Source organism: Oreochromis niloticus, linkage group LG1 (genome assembly GCF_001858045.2).
Source record: "Oreochromis niloticus isolate F11D_XX linkage group LG1, O_niloticus_UMD_NMBU, whole genome shotgun sequence".
In the NCBI taxonomy this organism is placed as follows: Eukaryota; Metazoa; Chordata; class Actinopteri; order Cichliformes; family Cichlidae; genus Oreochromis; species Oreochromis niloticus.
The window spans coordinates 34,046,452-34,069,128 of NC_031965.2; the positions used below are offsets into that span (position 1 = coordinate 34,046,452).

A 22,677-nucleotide genomic window follows, 5' to 3' on the forward strand; every position below is an offset into this window, starting at 1 on the left:
TACAAAAAAATGAAGTGCAGATAAAACAGAAATACACTAATATTTCAGTGAGATATAAAGTTAAAGCTAAATAATCAAGGATTAGCCAGTTAATGCAAACCTGAAGCACTGTTTAAGTATTGTAATTATTCTTTGACAACATCGTTAGTCGGCATGTTAGAAAAGACAGACCCTGCACAGGCCTAGAGCTGAAATACCGGTATGTAAAGATGAAAAAGAAAAATATGAAAAATTGTATTGAACAGAAACTCTATTATACATATTAGCATCAATATAACATTAAAAATAATTTTATGGGTCATATTTCCTGCAAAAATACCAATTTACTTCATCTTCTTGACCTTATAGTTATTAATGAAAGTCAAGAGAATCGCAAAAGGGTTGATAAGATACAAACTGTAAAGGTGCGACTTTTGGCTCTTGGTAAATCTTCATAGTCTTTTAAAGTTTTACAACTCAAACAACTAATTTAATTAAATCATCGTGACAGGGCCTCCAATATAACAGACATATAGATAGGAATCAAATTAATTAATTTTAAAGGAATTAAATTAATCATCCAAGTAGTAGACAACTCATTCTATCTCCGGAACCACCCCAAACTGTGATGTTTGATGGGTTCTTCATGGAAAATGAAGAAAAGACACAGAAACTTAGGTTGAAATAATGAGTCACGTGATTTTTCTTTTGCTAAACATTGAAAACCGGTCCCATAAATCTTAACTAATCTAAGTTATGGTAAAAATGGAATTATGTGAAATAATTTGATTTGAACAACTGCGTAGATCATCTAACAGACGATTGACCATTACAACCAGAAGAGGGCAGTAGTGTAACTCAAAGGGATGTTAGCTGCCGTAAATCGCAAAGGAAGGCGAAGAAGAAGAAGAACGACTCGGCTCGTTCTCTCTCCTGTGTCTGGAGTAGTGTTTGCTGTGCTGTGGAGCTCTTGTACATGCCAGTTAACTTCAGCTGGGTCTCGTAACCACCTGTGTGGAAGCCGGATTTTGCAGTATGGCGTTAAATCTCACCATCAATACAAGCAATCCTCCTCTCGGTGAGTTACAGCCTGAGATCCCAAAATAACGTGACTTTCTGCAATTAGCCGTGTGTGTGCATGCAAGGTTGCGAGTGACATCAGCTTTCTTACATCTGTGTGTCTTACTAAACTGGAAAATATATAATTATAATATCAAAATATCAAAAATCAGCTCTTGTGATGAATGTTGTTAAGACAGACATGAAGATGTGAAAAAAAAATCAGTGGAAGTTTTATTTTATAATTAAAACGACTTATATTTGATCATCGTACACCAACCGAATTTAATAGCAGATAATGTAAAGTGTTAAAATATCGTGAAATGAGTAGTAGCTCTTGTTTCAAATAAAATATGAAGTTAAGTGTGTGACTTCATCCATAAATCAATGGAGATTGGTGGGCTGTGGATGCACACCAATACTAGCTAAGGCTAGCTAGCCACTAGGCACTTCTGAAACCAAAACCACAACACGTGAACAGTTCACGAAATGTTCTTTTTGTTCAAAACAGCAGCTCCTACGCCTAATCCAGCTGCTTCCACTATAACATCTACATATCATGAGTACGTTACACAAAAAAGTATTTTTGAACTTGGAAATGAAACACGTTGGTTGACACGTTGACATTAGCTAAAGACCGGCCGGTTAGCTCAGCTGGGCAGCTTTCGGTTTTTATAAACTGCTGAAACTGAATGCATTGTGACAGTCCACTCTGACACGTTTAATCAAGTGTGAAAAATAATTTGTAGGGATTATTTTGGTGAAGTTATTTCCAAAAGCCAGCTAATGAAATGAATAGCGTTTATAATTGCTGAACAGCGCCCCTGTGTAGCTATTTTTTACTGAGCACAGCAGGCTGATGCAAGCATCCTGAAACGTAGTAGAACTGGATGGGGATGATTACTCCTGCACTGTGTTCTTTCAGTTTCTTAGAAATGCAGGTGCTTGGAATGTATGCGAGGGCACAACAAATTCAGAGAGAAGCTTTCATTTATAATGGTGATATGGAAGTACACTATAATTATACATTATAAAATATATGCTAGACTGCACCTGTAAACATACAGTTACAGCTGTACATACATGCATATTTATAACGAGCATGTATACACCAGCTGTAGACAGGCCAATATATAACTATATAAACCTTACAATAGAATCTGTAGGTATTTAGATACTTTCTTTGCAGCTTTGCCTCTGTACATCAAAAAATCAAGATGGTGATTGAAGTTCAGACTTTCAGCTTTAGTTCAGGAGGTTTAACAAAAGTACTGGTTTGGGTTTATTGCCGTTTTTATACATAGTCCTCCATTTCAGATGCTCAAAATTAGTTGGACAGGCAAGCACTTTTCATGGCCAGGTGAGGTCTGCTCTTTCATTATTCTATGACAAAGATAAGCACACAGCAAGTATCACTTATTTGTAATTCAAGAAGTTGGGCTCTGTTGTCTTATCTAAAATCTGGAGGAAAGGGGGTACTATTTGTTTGGAAGTCATTTATATTTATATTATTTAGATGTATTATATTTATGTGTTTATATTTTACAGCAACTACAGCAGACATTTAAGCTCTAAACCTTACTCTTCTTTTGGTCTTTACAACTTACATCATTTTAAGGACTCGTGTTCCACAGTATGAGCAGACACCCACCACACAGATTTTCTATGAATATTAAGCCATTTTCCAAGGGAACCATGACTTTACAATATTCTACGAAATGGCAAGGGTCCATCTTCTGAATCACTCCGGTCAAACTGGCAATAGGAATTGTATGTTGTGGTCACTAGTGAAGTGTGGTAAAAATCCTTAGAGCTACCGTGAATACTTTCTGTGAATGTTTGGCATGCTCATCAAAAGATTACATCAGTTATTCGAAGGAACGTCACTTGAAATGTTCAGCAGCTCTGTCTCATGGGCTTGTTCAATGTAGCAGATTACAGAATTTTGGGGGTTATCTATTTGAGTTCTTTACCAAGGCTTGTTATGAGCTCAGAAATAAAAATGAGTTTTTATTGGCCTTCTAGATTAACAGTGGCATATTGTTACAATATTACTGTGACATTGTAAGACCTTTAACACAACCAATAATGTAATTTTGTCTGTATGTGAGCTTCTGCCGTTGTTCTTTGTTTTGTTTGAAAACAAATGAACAGAAATAAGCAGATAAAAGGTCTGGAGTTGAATATGGATTCAGTACAAAAGCCTTTGAAGCAGACTGAACTTCAGGTAGGTGTTGTGCAGAGTTACGGGAAAGATTTTTGTGCGCAAGCAGTTTGCGTGCTTCATCTCACTGGACCAGTTCAGCTGGTTGTCAGAGTTCATATCTGTTTGAGTGTTTTTTGGGGAGTGTGAGAGTAAAAACACTAAAAAAACACTGTGTTGTCTTGTCTGTCTTGCAGGGGCACTTCTGACAGCTGAGCATGTGAAGAGCAGTGTGCAGGTATCAGTGGAGGAAGGCAAAGACACGCGGCTTCACATCTCAGAGTAGGTTCCACAATTATCGAGCTGCAGGTCGAGTTTAATTTACATGCTGTACAAAATTCAAGATGTGGAGTTTACATTCTTTTATCTCAACTGTCTCTTCTCATTTTCCTTCTCTCAGTTCAGTCCAGTTCAGCGATGACAACTCTATCTGTCGCTACTTGGCTCGGGTTGCTCCTGCTCTTGGCCTGTATGGATCCAACATGATGGAGCAGACTGAGGTATGTATGTTTGTGCATATCTGTGATGTTTTGCAATTGTTCTGAATGCTCATTTAATTTTTTCTTCATGATGTCTTCAGGTTGACCACTGGCTGGAGTTTAGTGCTCGCCATCTGTGTAATCAGCCAGATTTGACTGTGGCACTGGCTGAACTGGACAAGGCTCTCTCCCTGCGGACCTTCCTGGTTGGGCATGCCCTCACCCTGGCTGACCTGTCTGTCTGGGCTGCTCTCAAAGGTCAGCAACATCCAGGATTTAACAGCTTTTTTCTCTGTCTGATTTTAGTGTGAAGTATATGTAACTAAACATTTTAAAATCAGCACTACAGATTGTGACTCTTTATCCACAGATCATGGGGAATGGCCAAAGCAGGGCAAATCCTTTTCCCATGTCAGCCGCTGGTTCTTCTTCCTGAGCTCACAAGTTCCTTTCACTGCTGTGGGCAACAAGTACGCCAGTAAGAAGGCTTCAATGAACAAAAGCAAAGTAAGTGTTATTTTGTCAGTGTTGATTGTGGCAAACTATGATTGTAAAAGTGGGTGAGCATGGCCCGAAGCCTTAACCTGAAGATGCAGAGAAAAAAGAATAGATGTTAATGTTTATAAAGCCACCAAACATGTTGTTTTTGTCTCTTTAAACTAAACTGGTACATTAAACTTTGATATTCGATAATGTTTAATGGTTGATTATTATGTTTGTGACCCATGTCTAGATTAGGATTAAGATATAAATGCACCTTTTAATTCCATTCTTGACTGATTGTGTCATTTTCACAGGTGGAAGGGAAAAAGGCGGATGTCGGGAAGTTTGTGGAATTGCCAGGAGCTGAGATGGGCAAGGTGGTGGTTCGATTCCCTCCTGAGGCCAGCGGGTACGACTTGAATCTGGAGTTTAGAAGAAAAGTTTGTTAATTTACTAGCTTCCCTAACTTTTTCTCTGCCTCCCTTGGACAGATACCTGCACATCGGACATGCCAAGGCTGCCCTGCTCAACCAGCACTACCAGGTCACATTTAAAGGCAAGCTCATCATGCGCTTCGATGACACCAACCCTGAGAAGGAGAAGGAGGACTTTGAGAGGGTAAGATATTACTTATTTATTTATTTATTTTTCTGTTATTCGGATAAATAAATATAATAACAAAAAAAACATGAAGTGTAAGTTTTGTGTTCACATTTCTGCATCTTTGCTGTGCTGCGCTTTAGGTCATCCTGGAAGATGTTGCCATGCTCCAGATCCATCCAGATCAGTTCACTTACACCAGTGACCACTTTCCCACCATAATGAAGTTTGCAGAGAAGCTGCTTGCTGAGGGCAAAGCTTACATCGACAACACCCCTCCTGAGCAGATGAAGCAGGAGAGGGAGCAGCGTGTTGAGTCCAGCTGCAGAAACAATTGTACGGCTTAGGACAGGACAGGGGACATTTGATGATGACCTGTCAGTGAATGCTGAAGCCTAACAACATGTGATTTTTCTATACAACTCCTCTCTGTCTCTCTCTCTTGCAGCCGTGGAGCAGAACATGAAGATGTGGTCGGAGATGAAAGCGGGAACAGAGTACGGTCAGACCTGCTGTATGAGGGCAAAGATTGACATGAACTCCAACAATGGCTGCATGAGAGACCCCACCCTCTACCGCTGCAAGAACGCAGCCCACCCTCGCACAAGAAACACCTACAGGTATGTGGCTTTATTCTATTATTAGTCTGAATTGTGGCATTTATATACACAAAATAAAAAGAAAAGCATAGAGAGCAGAAATTAGCATTAACACGAACAGAGGAAGTCCTATTATTCAAAAACTGCTCTGGTATTAATAACAATTTTTATTTATTCCAGTAATCAAAATCCTAAAATTGATGAGGAATTAATCTCTAGTTTCTGTGGCATCCAAAATTTTGACTATAATGTGCACTTTTACATTTTGTATTAAAGAAAACGTGTGTCGCATACTTGTTGTCCTTTGATTTTGCACATTGTGTCGTAGGTTTATTTGTTGGTCAAATTTAGCATTTTTGTTTTCTAATTTTTTTTTTTCATTTTGCGTTAACAAAAGAGAACAACACAAAACCAAGGTTGTTTTTTGTTGTTGTTGTTGTTGTTGTTTGTTTTCTTTTTTTAAAATTTAAATTGGTGGAAATTTCTGAGCTTTATTCACAGCCTTTGTAGTGGCTCTTCTTCACATTTATCACTTATCTCTAGATCTGTCTAGATGTTAACTGTCCACCTGGTAAAAATGGAGACACACGTTTTTTTTTGTTGTTGTTGTTGTTTTTTTAGATGCATGCTAAAGTAACCAGCAATGCACACTGACAAAAACAAGCCATCATATAGAACTTGATAAGCGTAATCCATGAAGGGGTTTAACCCTTTCATGCATGAATTCTGACAACCTCAATCAGGATTTTTTTCTTAAGTATTTTTATTCATCTTTAGGCATGAAAAAAAGATTTTTGAACTTCATCTTTTTTTAAACATGTACTTTCAAAGAGTTTTTTACATGTCCACTTAGGTGGACAACCACGTAGGTGGACAACTGATGTGTATGGAGTGACACATCAGTGTCCAATGCAGTGGTTTATTGGCAAGTATACCATCAATGATGGCGCCGCCATTGCATGCAATAGGTCGGCAGCCTTATGAAATTTCCCCTTGTGGGACTAATAAAGGTATATCAAATATCAAATCAAACACTGACATAAATACAAGAAAACAGCCTTTGAATAGCTGTCCACTGTAGTGACCACTATGCGTGAAAGGGTTAAAATCTTTTCTAAAGTTGACTGGACCACTCAAGTTGAGTTAACGGGTTGGTCATTACAGCAGCAGTCGGTCAGTGAAGGCCTTATTGTTGAGCATAACAGAAGTCACTCTGAATTTGCTGTGTTTTTGTGTAGCTTTGCACAAATCGCTGTGTGTGTGGTAAAAATTGAGCACATTCAGATAATTAAGTTTGAAAATACATCTCATCTTCTTTGCTTTCAGAGTCTACCCAACATATGACTTTGCCTGCCCCATTGTGGACAGCTTAGAGGGTGTTACCCATGCTCTTAGGACCACTGAGTATCATGATCGTGACGAGCAGTTCTACTGGATAATCAATGCTCTGGGCCTTAGGAAGCCCCACGTCTGGGAGTATGCCAGACTCAACCTTAACAACACGGTGCTCTCCAAGAGGAAGCTCACCTGGTTTGTTGACCAGGGATATGTTGATGGATGGTGAGTTTGGCTTAGGTTTTTTTTTTTTTTTGCTTTTATATCTCTTTCCCTTTAAGTGCTCTTTTGACTTTTTGTTTTTGGTCTTGTCCTTCAGGGATGATCCTCGCTTCCCCACTGTCAGAGGAGTGCTGAGAAGAGGAATGACTGTGGAGGGTCTGAAACAGTTCATAGCAGCCCAGGTGCATTTTATAGAAGATGCAATAATCTGTCAATGCAAATCAGTACATTCTAAAACAAAAATATATTTTTTTCTATTTATTAATCCCTCTTTTTTAATTTTCCTAGGGTGGATCAAGGTCTGTGGTTAACATGGAGTGGGACAAGATCTGGGCCTTCAATAAGAAGGTAAATTTAAAATTTTGTTATATTTCACCTGTCTCTAAATCTTTGTCAGTAGAGCATTTAAAATGTTTCTGATCATGAATTTTAATCAGTTGTTGTTAAAGCCTGTTTAGCTTTGCTGCAGCAGCAAAAATGAATGTATTTATTGGGCTTTTATGAGCACAGTGAACATAAGTTTGATATGTTAATTGCACACAAAATTTCCTGCTTTGTGAATTAGTTTTGGATTTTTCTTCAGTCAAAACCTGACTTATATGTTAGAGATTTCACGTGTGAGCATAGAGGTATGAATGAATACAAACATACAAACAACAACAAGTGTAAATCTACCAGCATACAAGTATATGTAATGAATGGATGTGTAGTAAAAACAGGCTCTGCAAATTCACTGCTGGCATGGCTTCGCTCTTTTCATTCTCTTAAATGCTTTCATTTGCCACCTCCTCTCCTGCCTCATTACCTCAATCTCAGCCTGCTTATTAACCTCAATAACACAGAAAACCTGAAAAACCAAACCAGGTGCTTCATTTCATGTCCCACATATGTTGGTATTCATGATTTGATGTCTTCATTTTCAACTGTCTGGACGTCAGTGTTGCTTCCTCTGTGTGGTCTTCCTTGCTGGCACTTGCTGCTTCATCCCAGAGTCAGGAAGAAGGTGTGAACCATCAGTTTGAATGTAAAGAAAGTGAAAGCAGTTTTTCTTTCTCTTAAAAAAACAAACAAACAAAAAAACCCAAAGTCAGTTTAAAACTAATGACCGATACAAGAATTTATATCCAAGGGTGGTTAAATTCAACAGCTACCAATTGGCAGTGATCATGTCGCAGTGAGGTTGATTTAAAGACACCTGTGTCTGTTTTTGCAAAGGTCTCATGTGCATGTTCAACTAACCAGCTGCTCCTCGCAGTCGTCAGATAGTTACATTATTCTCCTAAACTTTCTTCATGCTAGCAAGGGGATGTTTAAGGTGGCTGGGGTTTTTTTTACAGGTATTTAATAGAGATGAGTTTTGTCATCTTACGCTAATCAAGACTTTCTAACTGTGAGCAGCTGTCTGCTTTTAATTCACCTTTTATTTTCCTTTTATTATATAAATCTTCAAATATGGAGCTTTTTAACAGACAGTTTACTCACCAGTGCCTCGTACTGTTGTTACCATTTCACCTTAGTGTCTTTGCAGACATTTGGGTTTAAAAGCATTTGATTGAGCTTTACTTATTTACTTATGTTTTAAGCTCAACCAGAATCAAGTTAGAAATAGGGCATTAATGGCCAACACAATAAATCTCATATTTTCTGTCTCTGGTGATGAGTTGTAATGATAATGATAATAGTAATAATAATAATTGTTACCTGTTACATATTTGTTAATGATCACTTTCATTTTTGTTTTGGACCACATGAATCTCAGTGAATGTGATTCCACGGTGTGCTTTAGTCTTATGGGCCAGGACAGGTTAGTTCAGAGTTTTTAGAAACTCTACACTGTGTGGACTGTTTGACAAGGCTACAATATATAAGTAATATACCTGCCATTTTTAGACGTTTTTGAATGGTAGCCATTTTTCCACATTGTGTAAAAGCAAAACATGACTTTAAAGCTGATTTCTAGGTGTGTATTTTATCTTTGGACAGTACTGCAGTGGCTTTACACCCACGGTCGCCCTTGACCCTCCTTTAAATAAGCTTTATTCTGATTTCTGTTAATAAGGGGCAGCCAGAGTTTAACAGCATGTGGCAGCAAACTGATGACCATGTTAGAGATATCCACAATTACTGACATCATAGAGATATATGTTTAATGGTCATGTTTAATAAGAGCATGCACCACTGGTAGATGAAACAAGGGAAAGCAGAATAAGTCCCCTTTAAATGAATGTAATGGATAATTACACCAAGCTTAGTGAAATAAAGTAGGATCCATATTAGCCACAGTTTATTCTTCAGTTGCTTATTACTTTCATCACTCAGCTTTCACTTCCTCTTCTGCTTTCCCTGTTTTGATTTCCCTGTCGTCCATTTGAAAATAATAATTCACTATTTTATTCATACATACATTTGTGGTCAGGACGTTGGACATTGACATAAGACACAAACCAAATCGGGAGGGTGTAACAAAGCAGCAAGGATAAGTTCTGTGAATGGATCATTCTGTGTAAATGTGTCTGTCTCTTCCTCTCTCTCTTCCTCTGTCGTATCTGACATTAAACAGCATCTCACTCTTCTGTTTCCAAGCTGCCCGTTAGCTGTCTGAAGGTACTCCTCCACCTCCTGCTCCTCCTGCTCTTCCTCATTGTCACTCTCCCTGCTTCCATCATGTGCTGGTTAATCTGAAAGTCCGCCAATGGCTTGCGCTATTTTACCAGCCCGAACAATAGGATTCCAAAGAATAGGTTGGCACAATGCAACAGACAATTTTAAGTCGATACAAAAAAAGGTTTTTAAAATATTGGTTATTTAGGGTCACATGACTGTTGGCTTCGCTTCCCAAACATTCTGAGTAAAGTAAATATGGTTGTTTTTATTCTATACATGTTTACACAGATTGAACAAATGTCAAATCTGAAGCATATTCACTGAAGATACAGGAAATGCTTCAATATATTCTATATTAACTGTCCTGAACAGCATGTTTATAACCAAAAAGGCAGTTTGTCTTTATCTTCCTATGGATCTGTTGTCTCTTTTTCATCCTTTACGCCACTTCAGTTTTATTTATGTACTTTTTGTGATGAAGAAGTTGCCCTTTGATATAGTTAATCATGCATTACTGAGTGAGAACACCCGAGTCTTTAATTTGGGAACAGGTCACAGGTCTTCCAGTGGCAGATTATTGAAATGGTTCATATTGGTAAGACAATTTGTAAAGGGCTTCATACACAATGTGTACGAAATCTTGATTTTTTTTTATGAAAATAATATGTGATGTGTTACCCTGACAACTTTCAAAACCATGTTTTTTGGGTTTTGTTTTTTTTTTTTTTGCTTTTTTCCTCCCCATTTTAAGATTACATTCAAGCCCACCAGGGCTGATTTTCTAATCAACCAAAGTTATTGATCTTTACTGATCTTTAACATAATAAACTTGCATCAGAGAAACCAGTGTGCCACTGAAGCACATCAGTGATGGTTGCAACTTTCCTGTATATTTTTGTTATATTAAATAATAAAAAACATTTTTTTAAAATAGACGAAATGACCCCAAACTTTTTAGCAGTAGTATCCGCCAGAAATGGTGACTTTTATGACTAGATCGTCAATAAATAACTTTGTGGAACAACATAAAAAATCAGGTGTGTGTGCGATACTTTATAATCTGCTATGAACACTTTTTTTCAAATCCTTCAGTTGTCATTTGCATCAGGCTGGCTGGTAAAATAGTGGAGGTGGATAGCGACTGAGTAAGCAGCTGAATAAAAGCTTGTTTTCTGACTTGCACACAGTCATGATTCACTCTTGAAATCATCTCTTTTTTTTTTCTCCTCCTCTGGCTTAGTTTTATTTATCGCTTACTGAGCTGAAGCGTCTCTGTCCAGATTTTTGTTTATTTTTGAAGAAGTCTTCAAAGTTGCATCATATTTTGCTTTTTTCTTGCATTACTCAGCTTTTTGTATGTAAAGTGCTGATTTTTCTTTTACTGATCTCTGTGCATGTATATGTGTCTCTCTCTGTGTTGGTGTTTTAGGTTATAGACCCGGTAGCTCCCAGGTACACAGCTCTATCCAGCTCCTATGTGGTTCCAGTGTCTGTCCCAGAGGCTACAGAGGAGATGAAGGAAATTGCCAAACATCCCAAGGTTTGAGGGTTTTTGTTCTTTGTTTTTTTTAAACAGCTTGCCGCCAGTTTTGAATACTTACTTATTCATTCTCTTAAATGCTTTTCATGCCTTGTGTTACTCTCTTTTGGGAAAAGCACCTTGGTTTTTAGCTGAAACATCTCAGTTAATAGCATTCAGCATCTTTTGCTATGAGGACTGACTCTCCCTTACTTGAAAACCAGCCACTCCAGGAACTGCAGTTTATGTCACTTGACTATAGCATGAATCAGTTCACTGATGCATACTTACCAACGTCGCTTTGCTGCAGCGTTACTGAGCTGATGCCATTTTTGTGCTTATCTAGAATGCCGAGGTTGGGATGAAGGAGGTTTGGTATAGTCCTAGAGTTCTGATTGAAGGAGCCGATGCTGAGACTTTCACAGAGGGAGAGACGGTTACTTTTATCAACTGGGGCAACCTCATCATCACCAAGATCAACAAGTATGACCATCGTTTAGATGATCTGTATTTCTTTTAAGAATCAGAATTCCCTCTCATCTGTTCATGCTGTCCCCCTTTCTCATCATTTAGAGGGGCTGATGGAAAGGTTTTGTCCATGGAGGCACGCTTGAATCTGGACAACAAAGACTACAAGAAGACAACAAAGATCACATGGCTGGCTGAAACAAACAATTCCCCCCTGGTACCAGCCATCTGCGTCAACTATCAACCACTCATCTCCAAAGCTGTCATCACCAAAGACGACAACTTCAAGGATTACATTAATAAACACAGCAAGGTCAGTTATTTGCTCTGTGTGTGCATTATACTGCCTGGATGTGGTTATTTTATAATCTGTCTTTGATCTCAGTTGGAAGAGAAGATGCTTGGTGACCCCTGTTTGAAGAACCTGAAGAAAGGTGACATCATCCAGCTCCAGAGGCGGGGCTTCTACATCTGTGACCAGCCTTATGAGCCAGTCAGGTAAAGAAGTGAAAACCTGAATCTGCTCAGTACCAAAACACCTTTTGGGCGTGTATCCAATTTTTTTGTCTCACTGTTTTATTAACTGGGGTTGTGTCTGCAGTCCCAACAGCTGTAAGGAGAGTCCTTGTGTGCTCATCTACATTCCTGATGGCCACACTAAGGAGATGCCAACAGCCGGATCCAAGGAAAAGAGCAAGACTCAGGCTTCTGACAACACAGTGAGTGTTCAGTAAGGGGTTTGCAATTATACACCAACTGTTCCTGTATGAAAGACATTTGCTGTTCAACTCTAACCATAAAGTCATCAGAATTAGTGTGCTCTGATATTTGCATTGGGTGTACTAAGACAGAAACAAAAAGCACAGTACAATTAGTGGCAGTAGCAGGAACCTACACTCTGAATACTAACTGGTTTAACCAGTAAAGCAAAGGCTGGACTAATAATAGTTGAAAACTAAACAAGGTTCAGGCCCAGTTTGAAAGCTACCAGTCGGCCTTTTATATTAGTATTTGTTATTGCCTGAAAACTGACGGCTTCTAGCTGAAAAGTTGAATATTAGTGAAAAGATAGCCACCTTCTCTTATGCTTGTTGGTCACACAGGATGCAAAGGATTTTTTTCTGGGGATTTTATGTGGATTTTATTCATCCCTACTTTTGAAGAGAATTTATTGTGAGTGTGCGTGTTTATGTCCTAGTGTGTATATACACTAAAGGAAAATCAAACCTGCCTATACCTGTCTTAATTATTATGGATAAAGATAAATGGATGGTTATCAGCTAAAACTATTAAGTCATAACACTTGCCTGGTACTTTACTTCTTCAGAGTTTTATCAAGTGTTCTTTTTTTATTGTTAGCAACAGTAGGCTAACAATATTTATGTTTGTAGCCTCCTTCTAAAAATAAAAGTAAATAAATAAAATTCCCTGGCATATAGGGCCTTCAGCTTAGCCACAAAAGGCATGCAAGCTTGGAATAAAAATGGGATAAAAATCTGAGACATCTTGGATAAACTGGTAACTGACAGTTTCTTCATCTTCATCTCTGTTGTATAAGCCTGCCAGCCCTGCCAAAGCTCCTACAACCTCTGTGCCAGCTCCAGCCCCAGCCTCAGCCCCAGCAGCTGACCTGTTCTCAAGCATTGTAGCACAGGGTGAAGCTGTCCGCCAGCTCAAAGCTGCCAAAGCTCCCAAGGATGAAGTGGACAAAGCTGTTAAGCAGCTGCTTTCTCTAAAGGTATGCTGGCTTTAAATAAAAGTATTATAAAGATAAAGACATGCGGTGAAGTGATACTTCCGATCCTTCTGGCAAATACTAAATCCAGATTCTCCTGAAATTGTCAGGAGTTGATGTGCAAAAAGGACTTGGCTTGAAAAAAAATACTGACAGTCTCATCTGTTCTTTATCTGCAGGAGCAGTTTAAGCAGCAAACTGGTGTGGAATACAAGCCAGGCATGGCTCCTCCTGCCTCAACGCCAGCCCCACCTACCTCTTCCTCAGACTCCACCTCTTGCCCATACACTCGTGTTGCCCAGCAGGGCGAGCTGGTCAGGAAACTGAAAGCAGAGCAAGCACCAAAGGTAAAGGGCATTTTCCAATCCATGATCACATCCTCATCTGTTTGTCAGATCATCGTTTTACGCCCCACGTTGTTTGTCCGCTCGTTTTTGTGTCCCCTTTCATTATCCGCTGAATTCTTGCGTCAAAAATCACTTGTCTGGTCCTTCCCTCGTGATGTCCCACATCATTTGTCCAGTGACCATTCCATCTCCTCGTGCCATTTGCATGACAGTCGAGCTTATTCTGAAATACCCATTACTATAAGATCACTTTTAATGGTACCAGGACCAGATTGACGCTGCAGTGAAGCAGCTCCTCGCTCTCAAGGCAGAGTTTAAAAAGCTGACCGGTCAGGATTATAAACCAGGGATGGTCACACTCGCCCCCTCTGCTTCATCTCCCGTGACTGCCACCTCTTCTTCCTTGCCACCTCCTTCTTCTTTGGGCCTGTATGAGCGTGTTGCACAGCAAGGAGAGGTAGTGAGGAAACTGAAGTCGGAAAAAGCCCCCAAGGTATTCAGATGCATGATGAATACAGACAGTAGACAAATTCTTGCCTTATTCATATGCCACATTCCAGTTACCTCGGAAATCGGATGTCAGAAATTTGGAGTTAGTCTGAAACCATCAATACTTATTAATGTTACTCAGAGACACACACAGTGTTCAAATAAACAATCCGTCCAATCATGGCTTCAGTGCAGAACCTCTTAGATTTATTCTTGGAAACATTGCATGGTTCCTGGTAACAGGGCTGGTACAGATAATTGTACATCTGATTATTTCTTATTTTGGCATCAATTATGTGTCACCACTTAAAAAAGGAAGAAATTTAAGAAAAAAATAAATACTTCTCTAACTCTTCTTACAAACACCTTAACTGACAGTGCTTTGTCTTTATTTGCACACATTTTCTGCACTACTTTAACTTTGTTTTAGGTTTTTACATTAATTTTGCAGTAAATGTTCCTTATCGGCATGTGCTTAACATACTTGTTTCACATAATTATAACAGTGCTTATATTAAAAATTGTGTGTATTAACATTAGGTTTGATTTCTTAGTTTCATTTCCACATTTTACTTAAATACCAAATTACTTATTTCCTCTAACTAAGACATTTAGGCAAAAACTGCTAAATGTCTGAATTAACATCAATCATGAGTGACCAATCTTAGGTAATCTAATGATCTGACACCTGATAAGAAAACTGATTGCCGTCGTCAGCATGTAAATTGTGGGAAAACAAATTCACCATGCACTGGAATGGGAATATTTTTACCCACAAAAGTAATAACATTGTAATAAATTGGGTTACAGTTTTCTTGTTCCATCTTCTTCAGGACCAGGTTGATGCAGCAGTGAAACAGCTGCTTGCTTTGAAGGAAGAGTACAAACGTATCACAGGCCAGGAGTACAAGCCTGGAGTGGCCCCACCTCAGAAAGCACCCGCTCCAGTTCAGAATGGCTCCACCAATGACCTCTATGAGAAGGTTGCTGAACAGGGAGAACTGGTCAGAAAACTGAAGGCTGAAAAAGCTCCTAAGGTCAGATTTTACCATTTACCTAAATTTTAGAGGCTCTGTAGCTTTCAGTAATCCTGAGATGTTCACTTTGACTTGATGTGTCTCCTTGCATTGGTTCTTTTTCAGGATCAAGTAGATGCTGCAGTGAAGCAGTTGTTGGCTCTGAAGGCAGAGTATAAACAGAATACTGGAAAAGATTACAAACCAGGATTACAAGCCCCAGCTAGCCCAGCCCAGACCCAATCCCAGACCAACTCTGCCTCCACTCAGTCTAACTCCTCTCCACAGGCCCAGGAGCTGTTCTCACAGGTGTCCCAGCAGGGAGAACTGGTGAGGAAGCTAAAGTCTGAGAAGGCCCCGAAGGTAAGAACTTAAAGAGTGGTATTAAATACAACTAAAGTTGCACAGAGAAATAACATAAACAATCACATCTCTTTTTTAGGACCAGGTGGATGAAGCTGTGAAGACTCTACTGGACCTGAAGAGCAAGTACAAGACTCTGACTGGACAAGACTACAAACCGGTGGCTGCTGCTGGAGGTACAGGGGGAGAGGACAAAAACCGCAAGGAGAAGGAGAACAAGTCTGAGAAACAGGGTGGAGGAGGAGGAGGGAAGAAGGGTAAAGGAGACAAAGGAAGCCAGAGCAAGGAGTCCTCCGGAGGAGCAGGAGGCGCAGGAGAGGGTCAAGGACCCAAGAAACAGACACGGTGAGAGACTGGAAGTACTCCTTCACCCATCTCTCTTCACATATTTCCAAATGCAGATGAACTAGCTCGGGCTTAAATTTAGATTTCAATTTCCAGCTAACACAGTTTTTGGTTTAAAATGGGTCTCCATATCAACAACTCTGATATGATTTCAGGTAAAATGATAATCCTTATTACATGCAATACCATTAACATTGAATATGGAGGAACATTGTAGTATGTTACTGTTTGCATTGCATACAAGTTATCTTTGGGTTTTTAACACGTCAAAATTTCTTCTTTTGGTACATCTGACTGTGATGAGTGGGGGAAACATTTATTGGTGAAGAAAGCAGATTTTTGTAAAAGAAATAGCACAGCCGTTTGCAGTTGGTTGTCCTTGAATTTGCTAAAAATTGACAATAAATGGAGAGTTAAAATAAAGCATTTACACCTCCTTACATTCTCAGACATCTGATTTGAGCTCATTAGAAGATGCACTGTTTGGTAAACATATATTTGAATGGTTGACATGAAGCCCCCGGCAGGTGATGGAGGTTGTACTCCTATGAGTAGCACATTTTAAGCAGGACTGTTGTTGGTATGAACACCACCAGCTTCCTGTCAGGTGTCTTGCCTTAGAACAATACACACACACACACACACACACACACACACACACACACACACACACACACACACACACACAGGTATTTGGGTGTGTTGATTTGGAAACCGAAGATGGTTGAAGCACAAGCCTATGCTGCTGTTTCTTACCGACTGAGGAGGGTTTTTGAAATCAGATTCGGTGAGTCTGACATGGTTGCTTTTTCCTGCATATTCAGTGCCTGTTTGTATGCTGTCGGTCTTAAAATCACTGGCTGTAAGATTTTTGCTACATTACTAATTTTTTAATATTCATGTTTTAGCCATTTGTCAAGAGAGGGCACTGTTGCCACGGTTGATCCAGATTGAAATATCTGTTTTCTATGATCACCACAGCATTAAGAGGTTGATATTTTTGGCTTTTAGTGAATCATCTTGACAACTACTGGACGGATAGTGATGGAATTTGTTGTAATAATATAATAATTATAGGTTCTGTCTGAATTTGCCCCTTGTTTACTGTATAATACACTACATTTATGGTATAGTACACTACATTCAACACTAAAAGTTATCCAATAAAACGAATAGTACATGTCTAAATATAGGGAGTGGTAAATAAGGGGCCTCTTAACGCCTGGTGCATAATTTTTGATACATGAGATTTTGAGACTTCTACATCATTATTGTGCCCCCCCCCCAAAAAAGAAAATTTTTTTTTTTAGTAATACATGGCAAATATGATACAAATAAAAATGTTTAAAATATGTCTCATATATGTGAAATATTATCTCCTTTTTTTAAAAATTGCCATACGGTGCAATAAAAGCTGCATTTTTAAAGAAGTTGAATTTTCTAGCAATTGTTTCCTGACGCTCGCTCTAACACTCCCCTCGGCCTGAGCAGTGTTTTGTGTTTAGGATTACTAAATGCTAACCCACTGAATTAATGCTTACCATGTTGGCATGTTAAAGCTAAAGTTCTAGACTGTGAGTACAAAACCTTGATACTAACATGGTTTTAGACTCGTAGTCTTTCAATTGTCTGTCAATTGGAGACCTGCTGAGAGAGAAAAGGGTTTCTATATGTCTCTATGGATATATAGAAAGTAGATTTTGTTCCTCAGACAAGTAAAAGTGTCATTGTGCCAAAAAAAAAAAAAAAAAGGATTATCATTTTGCCCTCATGCTCCAGCTCTGTTTTGTCAGTTAGCTTTAGAAATACAGTTTGCTTTAAGCAGCATGATGGACTTGACTTGAAATTGCAGTCATTACTCTTGTGTTTGTGCACTCAGGAGCAGTGATCACTAACCACCAATTACCTGATTGTTGTGTTTCTCTGTCAGTGCTTCATTACTGCTTTCTCAAATTTGTGAAGAACATAAATGAAATATCCTTTCGAAGAAACACGTGATTAACAATAAATTGTGCTTAAATAACCTATGAAATGTTTCTATAACCCTTACTCATTTGTATATCTCCTGTCAGGTTGGGTTTGGAAGCCAAAAAAGAGGAGAACCTGGCTGACTGGTACTCTCAGGTGAGTATCACCCTTTACTCCAACAGCGCAATTTGCTATGTCAGTCAAAATCGTCTGTTAATATTCTTCTCTTGTCCTCCTCAGGTCATCACTAAAGCTGAGATGATTGAGTACTATGATGTCAGCGGCTGCTATGTGCTGCGACCCTGGGCTTTCTCAATCTGGGAGTCTATTAAAGACTTCTTTGACAAGGAAATTAAGAAACTGGGTGTGGAGAACTGCTACTTCCCCATGTTTGTCTCTCAGGCAGCCTTGGAGAAGGAGAAGTCCCACATTGCAGACTTTGCTCCAGAGGTAAATGAGACTTTGTACAGACATCTTCTTATGTTTACAAAAAGCAAACGGGGTAACATAAATTAAACAAATAGGCAAAAACAAAAAATCATAATGATATGCTCGCGCATGCATTTATGGATCAAGCACAGTCTTGATCCATAAATGGGACTCTGTCGTTATTTTTATGGTCTTCCATCATTTATATCCTAGCATCCCAGTGATGTCAGAAGTAAGTTAATTGAAAGGTTCAAGTCCTAACATTTAAGGTGGCTGTAGTAAAAATTCTCTCAGCAGGTCAAAACAGTCTGTCATAGCTGGCCAAACAGACGAGTGCTCTTTACAGAATGAGCATGTATGAGATAATCATACAAAGATAAAACTAGTAGTAAAAATATAGAACTGTAAATGTGCAATTTCCTGTTATTACAGTTTTGGTTTCCCGTTTTTTAAGGTTGCTTGGGTAACTCGGTCTGGAAAGACTGAGCTTGCAGAGCCCATCGCTGTCAGACCCACCAGTGAAACAGGTCTGAACCACAGCTCTTTGGTTAACATAAAGCTATGCAGACTCACATTCAGCATATAACGTTTAAAACATTTAACATTGTTCTTAACCCCATTTATCTCTCTTTATTCACCTCAGTGATGTATCCAGCCTATGCGAAGTGGGTCCAGTCTCACAGAGACCTGCCAATCAAACTCAACCAGTGGTGTAACGTTGTGGTCAGTGTTCCCTTCTTTTCTTTAGTTAATGGCTGCAAGATTGCTCATGAAACAGCACCCAGTTTAGTGTGCATCTCTTCTCCATTGTATAGAGATGGGAGTTCAAACATCCCCAGCCTTTCCTGAGGACAAGAGAGTTCCTGTGGCAAGAGGGACACACAGCATTTGCCACAAAGGAGGAGGCAGCTGAGGAGGTAGTATACATGACAGAATGTAAAACAGTCATACGGAGGCAGACATGATATTAGAGTACAGTGTTTCTGGAAGGCTGTTTATGCGTCATCTGTATGCAGGTTCTGCAAATCCTGGATCTATATGCCAGGGTGTATGAGGAGCTAATGGCCATCCCTGTGGTAAAGGGGAGGAAGACTGAGAAGGAGAAATTTGCAGGAGGAGATTACACAACAACCGTGGAGGCATTCATCTCTGCCAGCGGCCGGGCCATTCAGGTAATACACTGGCTTTATTCTCTCAATCCTCTTACTCAAGTAAGCGAGTAAACATTGCATTGAAGCAAGAGTCCCCTTTTCCTCAGGGTGCTACGTCCCACCATCTGGGCCAGAACTTCTCCAAGATGTTTGAGATTGTATTTGAGGATCCCAAGAGGCCGGGCGAGAAGCAGCTGGCTTTCCAGAACTCGTGGGGAATCACAACCAGGACCATCGGTGTTCTCACCATGGTCCACGGAGACAACATGGGACTCGTGCTGCCACCCAGAGTGGCTTGCCTCCAGGTGAACACTTAGTCACATGAACACCTGGGATACAGTACAAATAGTTTCTGGTGGATTTTTATTTTTGTAACAGATGAAGATGTCCTTTTTTCTTCTATTATATTGATGTAAACGATGCTGCAACAGCCAGCCTAAGATTTCTCTTACCTTTCCCAGGTTGTCATCATTCCTTGTGGGATCACCGCAACCTTGCCAGAGCAGGAGAAGGAGGCACTGTTGGCTCAGTGCACCAAATACCTGAAAAGGCTGCAGGAGGCTGGTATCAGGGTGAAGTCTGACCCGCGAGATAATTACTCACCTGGGTGGAAGTTCAACCATTGGGAACTCAAGGTCATTAACAACATGATCATAATTCTTATTATAGTTTTAACGTGATGCAGAGAATATTATTTGGAAAAAAAGAGATGTCAGCTTGGTTTCTGACTCCTTGTTCTGTATGCTGGGGTCTCTCATCCAGGGAGTTCCTATCCGACTGGAAGTGGGTCCTAAAGACATGCAGCAGAAGCAGTGTGTCGCAGTGAGGAGAGACTCTGGAGCAAAGGTGACAATACCAGAGGCTGAAGTGGAGAAGAATCTGCTCAACATGCTGGAGGACATCCAGAACAGCCTGTTCAAAAAGTATGTAATACTTACTACACTGAGGTTTTGTTACAAATGGACATATGCCCAGTCGAGGACAGTACCACCACAGGACTTTTTGTTAGAGGAGTTAATAATTGATATAAGTGTCAAAGTTAATACACACCAACCAACTGGGGACAATGTTACATTAAAATAAGTGTACACAGATTCTGGCACAGACCGTTTGAATTCTTCCAACAAAAAGAGAGATTACATGGTGTCTATAAACACTTGCTTAATGTCTACTTGTCAGAGCTTCAGATGATCTGAAGAGTCACATGGTGGCTGCAGACACAATGGAGCAGTTCCAGAAAGACTTGGACCAGGGCAAGGTGAGTAACACAAACAACCCACAACAGCTCGTACATCTCACCGTCTTTCCTCATCAAAGTAAATAGTTGATCTCATATATTTTCCTTTGCTTGATAGATTGTCCAGATCCCATTCTGTGGAGGAATTGAATGTGAGGACTGGATCAAGAAAACCACTGCTAAGTAAGTCTGACATATTTGAAGTGACAGTCAGAGACATTATGTTATCACTTCAGCACATAATGTTTCCCATGATTCCCCCACAGTTTGCTTGTTGTGCTCAGAGTGCTTAATTTCAACCACTGAAGGACTATTTGGTACTTTGTTTTTTAGGGACCAGGACCTGGAGCCTGGTGCTCCGTCCATGGGAGCCAAGAGTCTCTGTATCCCATTCACTCCTCTGAAGACCCTCCAACCTGGACAGAAGTGTGTCAGCGGCAAGGAGCCGGCCCAGTACTACACTCTGTTTGGACGTAGTTACTGAGCACCTGCTCTTCTGGGGCAAGAGAATAAGCATCTTAGTAGAAAAGGGCTTTCCCACCTTCTCTGTAACTGTTTTTCCTTCTTGGTGTTTACCTTAAGTGAGGTGACTAAACTGTGGGATTCTAGAAGGGAATGTGCTCTCTTTGTTTTTGTTTTGGGTTTTTAAAAAAAACAACAAAAAAACATGTCATCATTGTTACAACACTTTGGAAATGGAGCGGAGACAAGAGATGTTGTTTACTCTTATAGCCATTAATATCTAAATTGTTGATTATCCGCTAAAGGCCCTGTCAGAAAGAGACTCGCTGTCCAGAGGTGGGGCACAAGAATGGAAATGGCCAGGAGTTAGGCAGGTGTATCAGCATCAAAAATCTGATGAGTGAAAGCAGCATTTGTACTTTATCTGGACTTTAAAACCACTTTATTGAATATTTTTCAAACTCCATACCTAAAATGCAAGATTTTCTGTACTTGAAAATTGATGAATTAACGAGGTTTGGCCTTTTTGTAAAACTCTCAAAGGAGAATGTTACTGATGGGGAGGGGGAATCGTGAGAATTACAATCTGCAACAATCTGTGGGAAAACGTCTCTTTGCCTGGCAACAGCCCCATCTCCCTCACAGCCAGACTATCTCAGGAACTCTCCAAGCACTCTTGCTTGCAGTCTCAACCTATTCTACCAGTTTTGTCAGCCCCGCTGACAGTATGTGGCTTCATATTTAACGGCTTAAAAAATGTCTTATCCACCAGAGCCAAATGGTGCAGCTGTGATGAACCATGTGTGTGGTCAATAACACCTCCTGTCTCTTCTCTCACATGAAAGATCTCTGCCGCCTGTCTAAAATAAAGTAATTTTCAGGGCAAACTATCCAGTGTACGTGTGTGGTTTTGTTTTGTTTTTTGTTTTTGTTTTTTTAAGCCTGGGTAAAATAGGGGGAGATAATCAAGTCCAAGATGATCTTTTTCTATTTTTGGGAAGCTGCATGGGAAAATAATAGTAACTAAAAAAACAGATACATTACATCAGTGCCAGTTTTATGCATATCAAGGTTTGCAATCTAAATGTGCTGGAGAAGTGCTTCAACAAACATGCTATCAATAAACTACAATCAAACACAACTGAGTAAGCTTGTATAATATTTACAGTGGGTTTTAAATTATCGTGCGTAAGTGTTTACTGAGCATAAGGAAGTATGTAAGGTAATTACAATATTCACATGATAAACCTTATCTGTTACATAACGAGGAACTTCAGTCAAGATTAAAAGATTACACTAATTGTCTGTTTTCAGAATAAAAGTGTTATGTTCACTTACAGTTATTCGAGAAATTATACTTCACACTGTGAGCTTGCTTTTCTCGCACATTCTGTGTTATTTAATAATTAAAAGATTATATGTAAGAGACTTTTGGTGGCTGTCCTTTGAGTTTGCAGAGATATTTTTCCTGCAAAAAAGCAGATAGAGAATAAATCACTGAAGCAAAGCAAAAGGGAAAATGGTTGACACTCTTCTCTTTGTGTAATTTTGGCAGAAATTACTTGGCTTTTCCTTAGTTTCTAGC

General features: G+C 39.5%; 1 protein-coding gene across 3 annotated transcripts; it reads left to right on the plus strand.

The window, feature by feature from the left end:
• Positions 1-866: 866 nt before the first annotated feature.
• On the plus strand, positions 867-21,982 carry eprs1 (glutamyl-prolyl-tRNA synthetase 1). 3 transcript variants are annotated; one of them, XM_025907916.1, is made up of 36 exons: positions 867-1,057; positions 3,439-3,523; positions 3,642-3,741; positions 3,822-3,978; positions 4,091-4,227; positions 4,518-4,612; positions 4,695-4,821; positions 4,947-5,139; positions 5,252-5,423; positions 6,729-6,962; positions 7,057-7,141; positions 7,248-7,307; positions 9,543-9,563; positions 10,993-11,103; positions 11,429-11,565; positions 11,656-11,863; positions 11,936-12,048; positions 12,152-12,269; positions 13,109-13,288; positions 13,465-13,632; positions 13,898-14,125; positions 14,955-15,158; positions 15,264-15,500; positions 15,580-15,845; positions 17,918-17,969; positions 18,054-18,263; positions 18,697-18,769; positions 18,886-18,965; positions 19,058-19,159; positions 19,259-19,414; positions 19,501-19,698; positions 19,855-20,028; positions 20,156-20,316; positions 20,573-20,651; positions 20,749-20,813; positions 20,964-21,982. In XM_025907916.1, the coding sequence occupies exons 1-36, from the start codon at positions 1,015-1,017 to the stop codon at positions 21,112-21,114; spliced, it is 4,980 nt and encodes a 1,659-aa protein (XP_025763701.1). In that variant the 5' UTR covers positions 867-1,014; the 3' UTR covers positions 21,115-21,982. The 3 variants fall into 3 exon arrangements, with proteins under 3 accessions (XP_025763701.1, XP_005447767.1, XP_025763708.1); XM_005447710.4 differs by lacking the exon at positions 9,543-9,563 and having other exon boundaries at positions 20,964-21,159; XM_025907923.1 differs by lacking the exon at positions 13,898-14,125 and having other exon boundaries at positions 868-1,057; positions 20,964-21,159.
• The last annotated feature ends 695 nt before the right edge of the window (positions 21,983-22,677 follow it).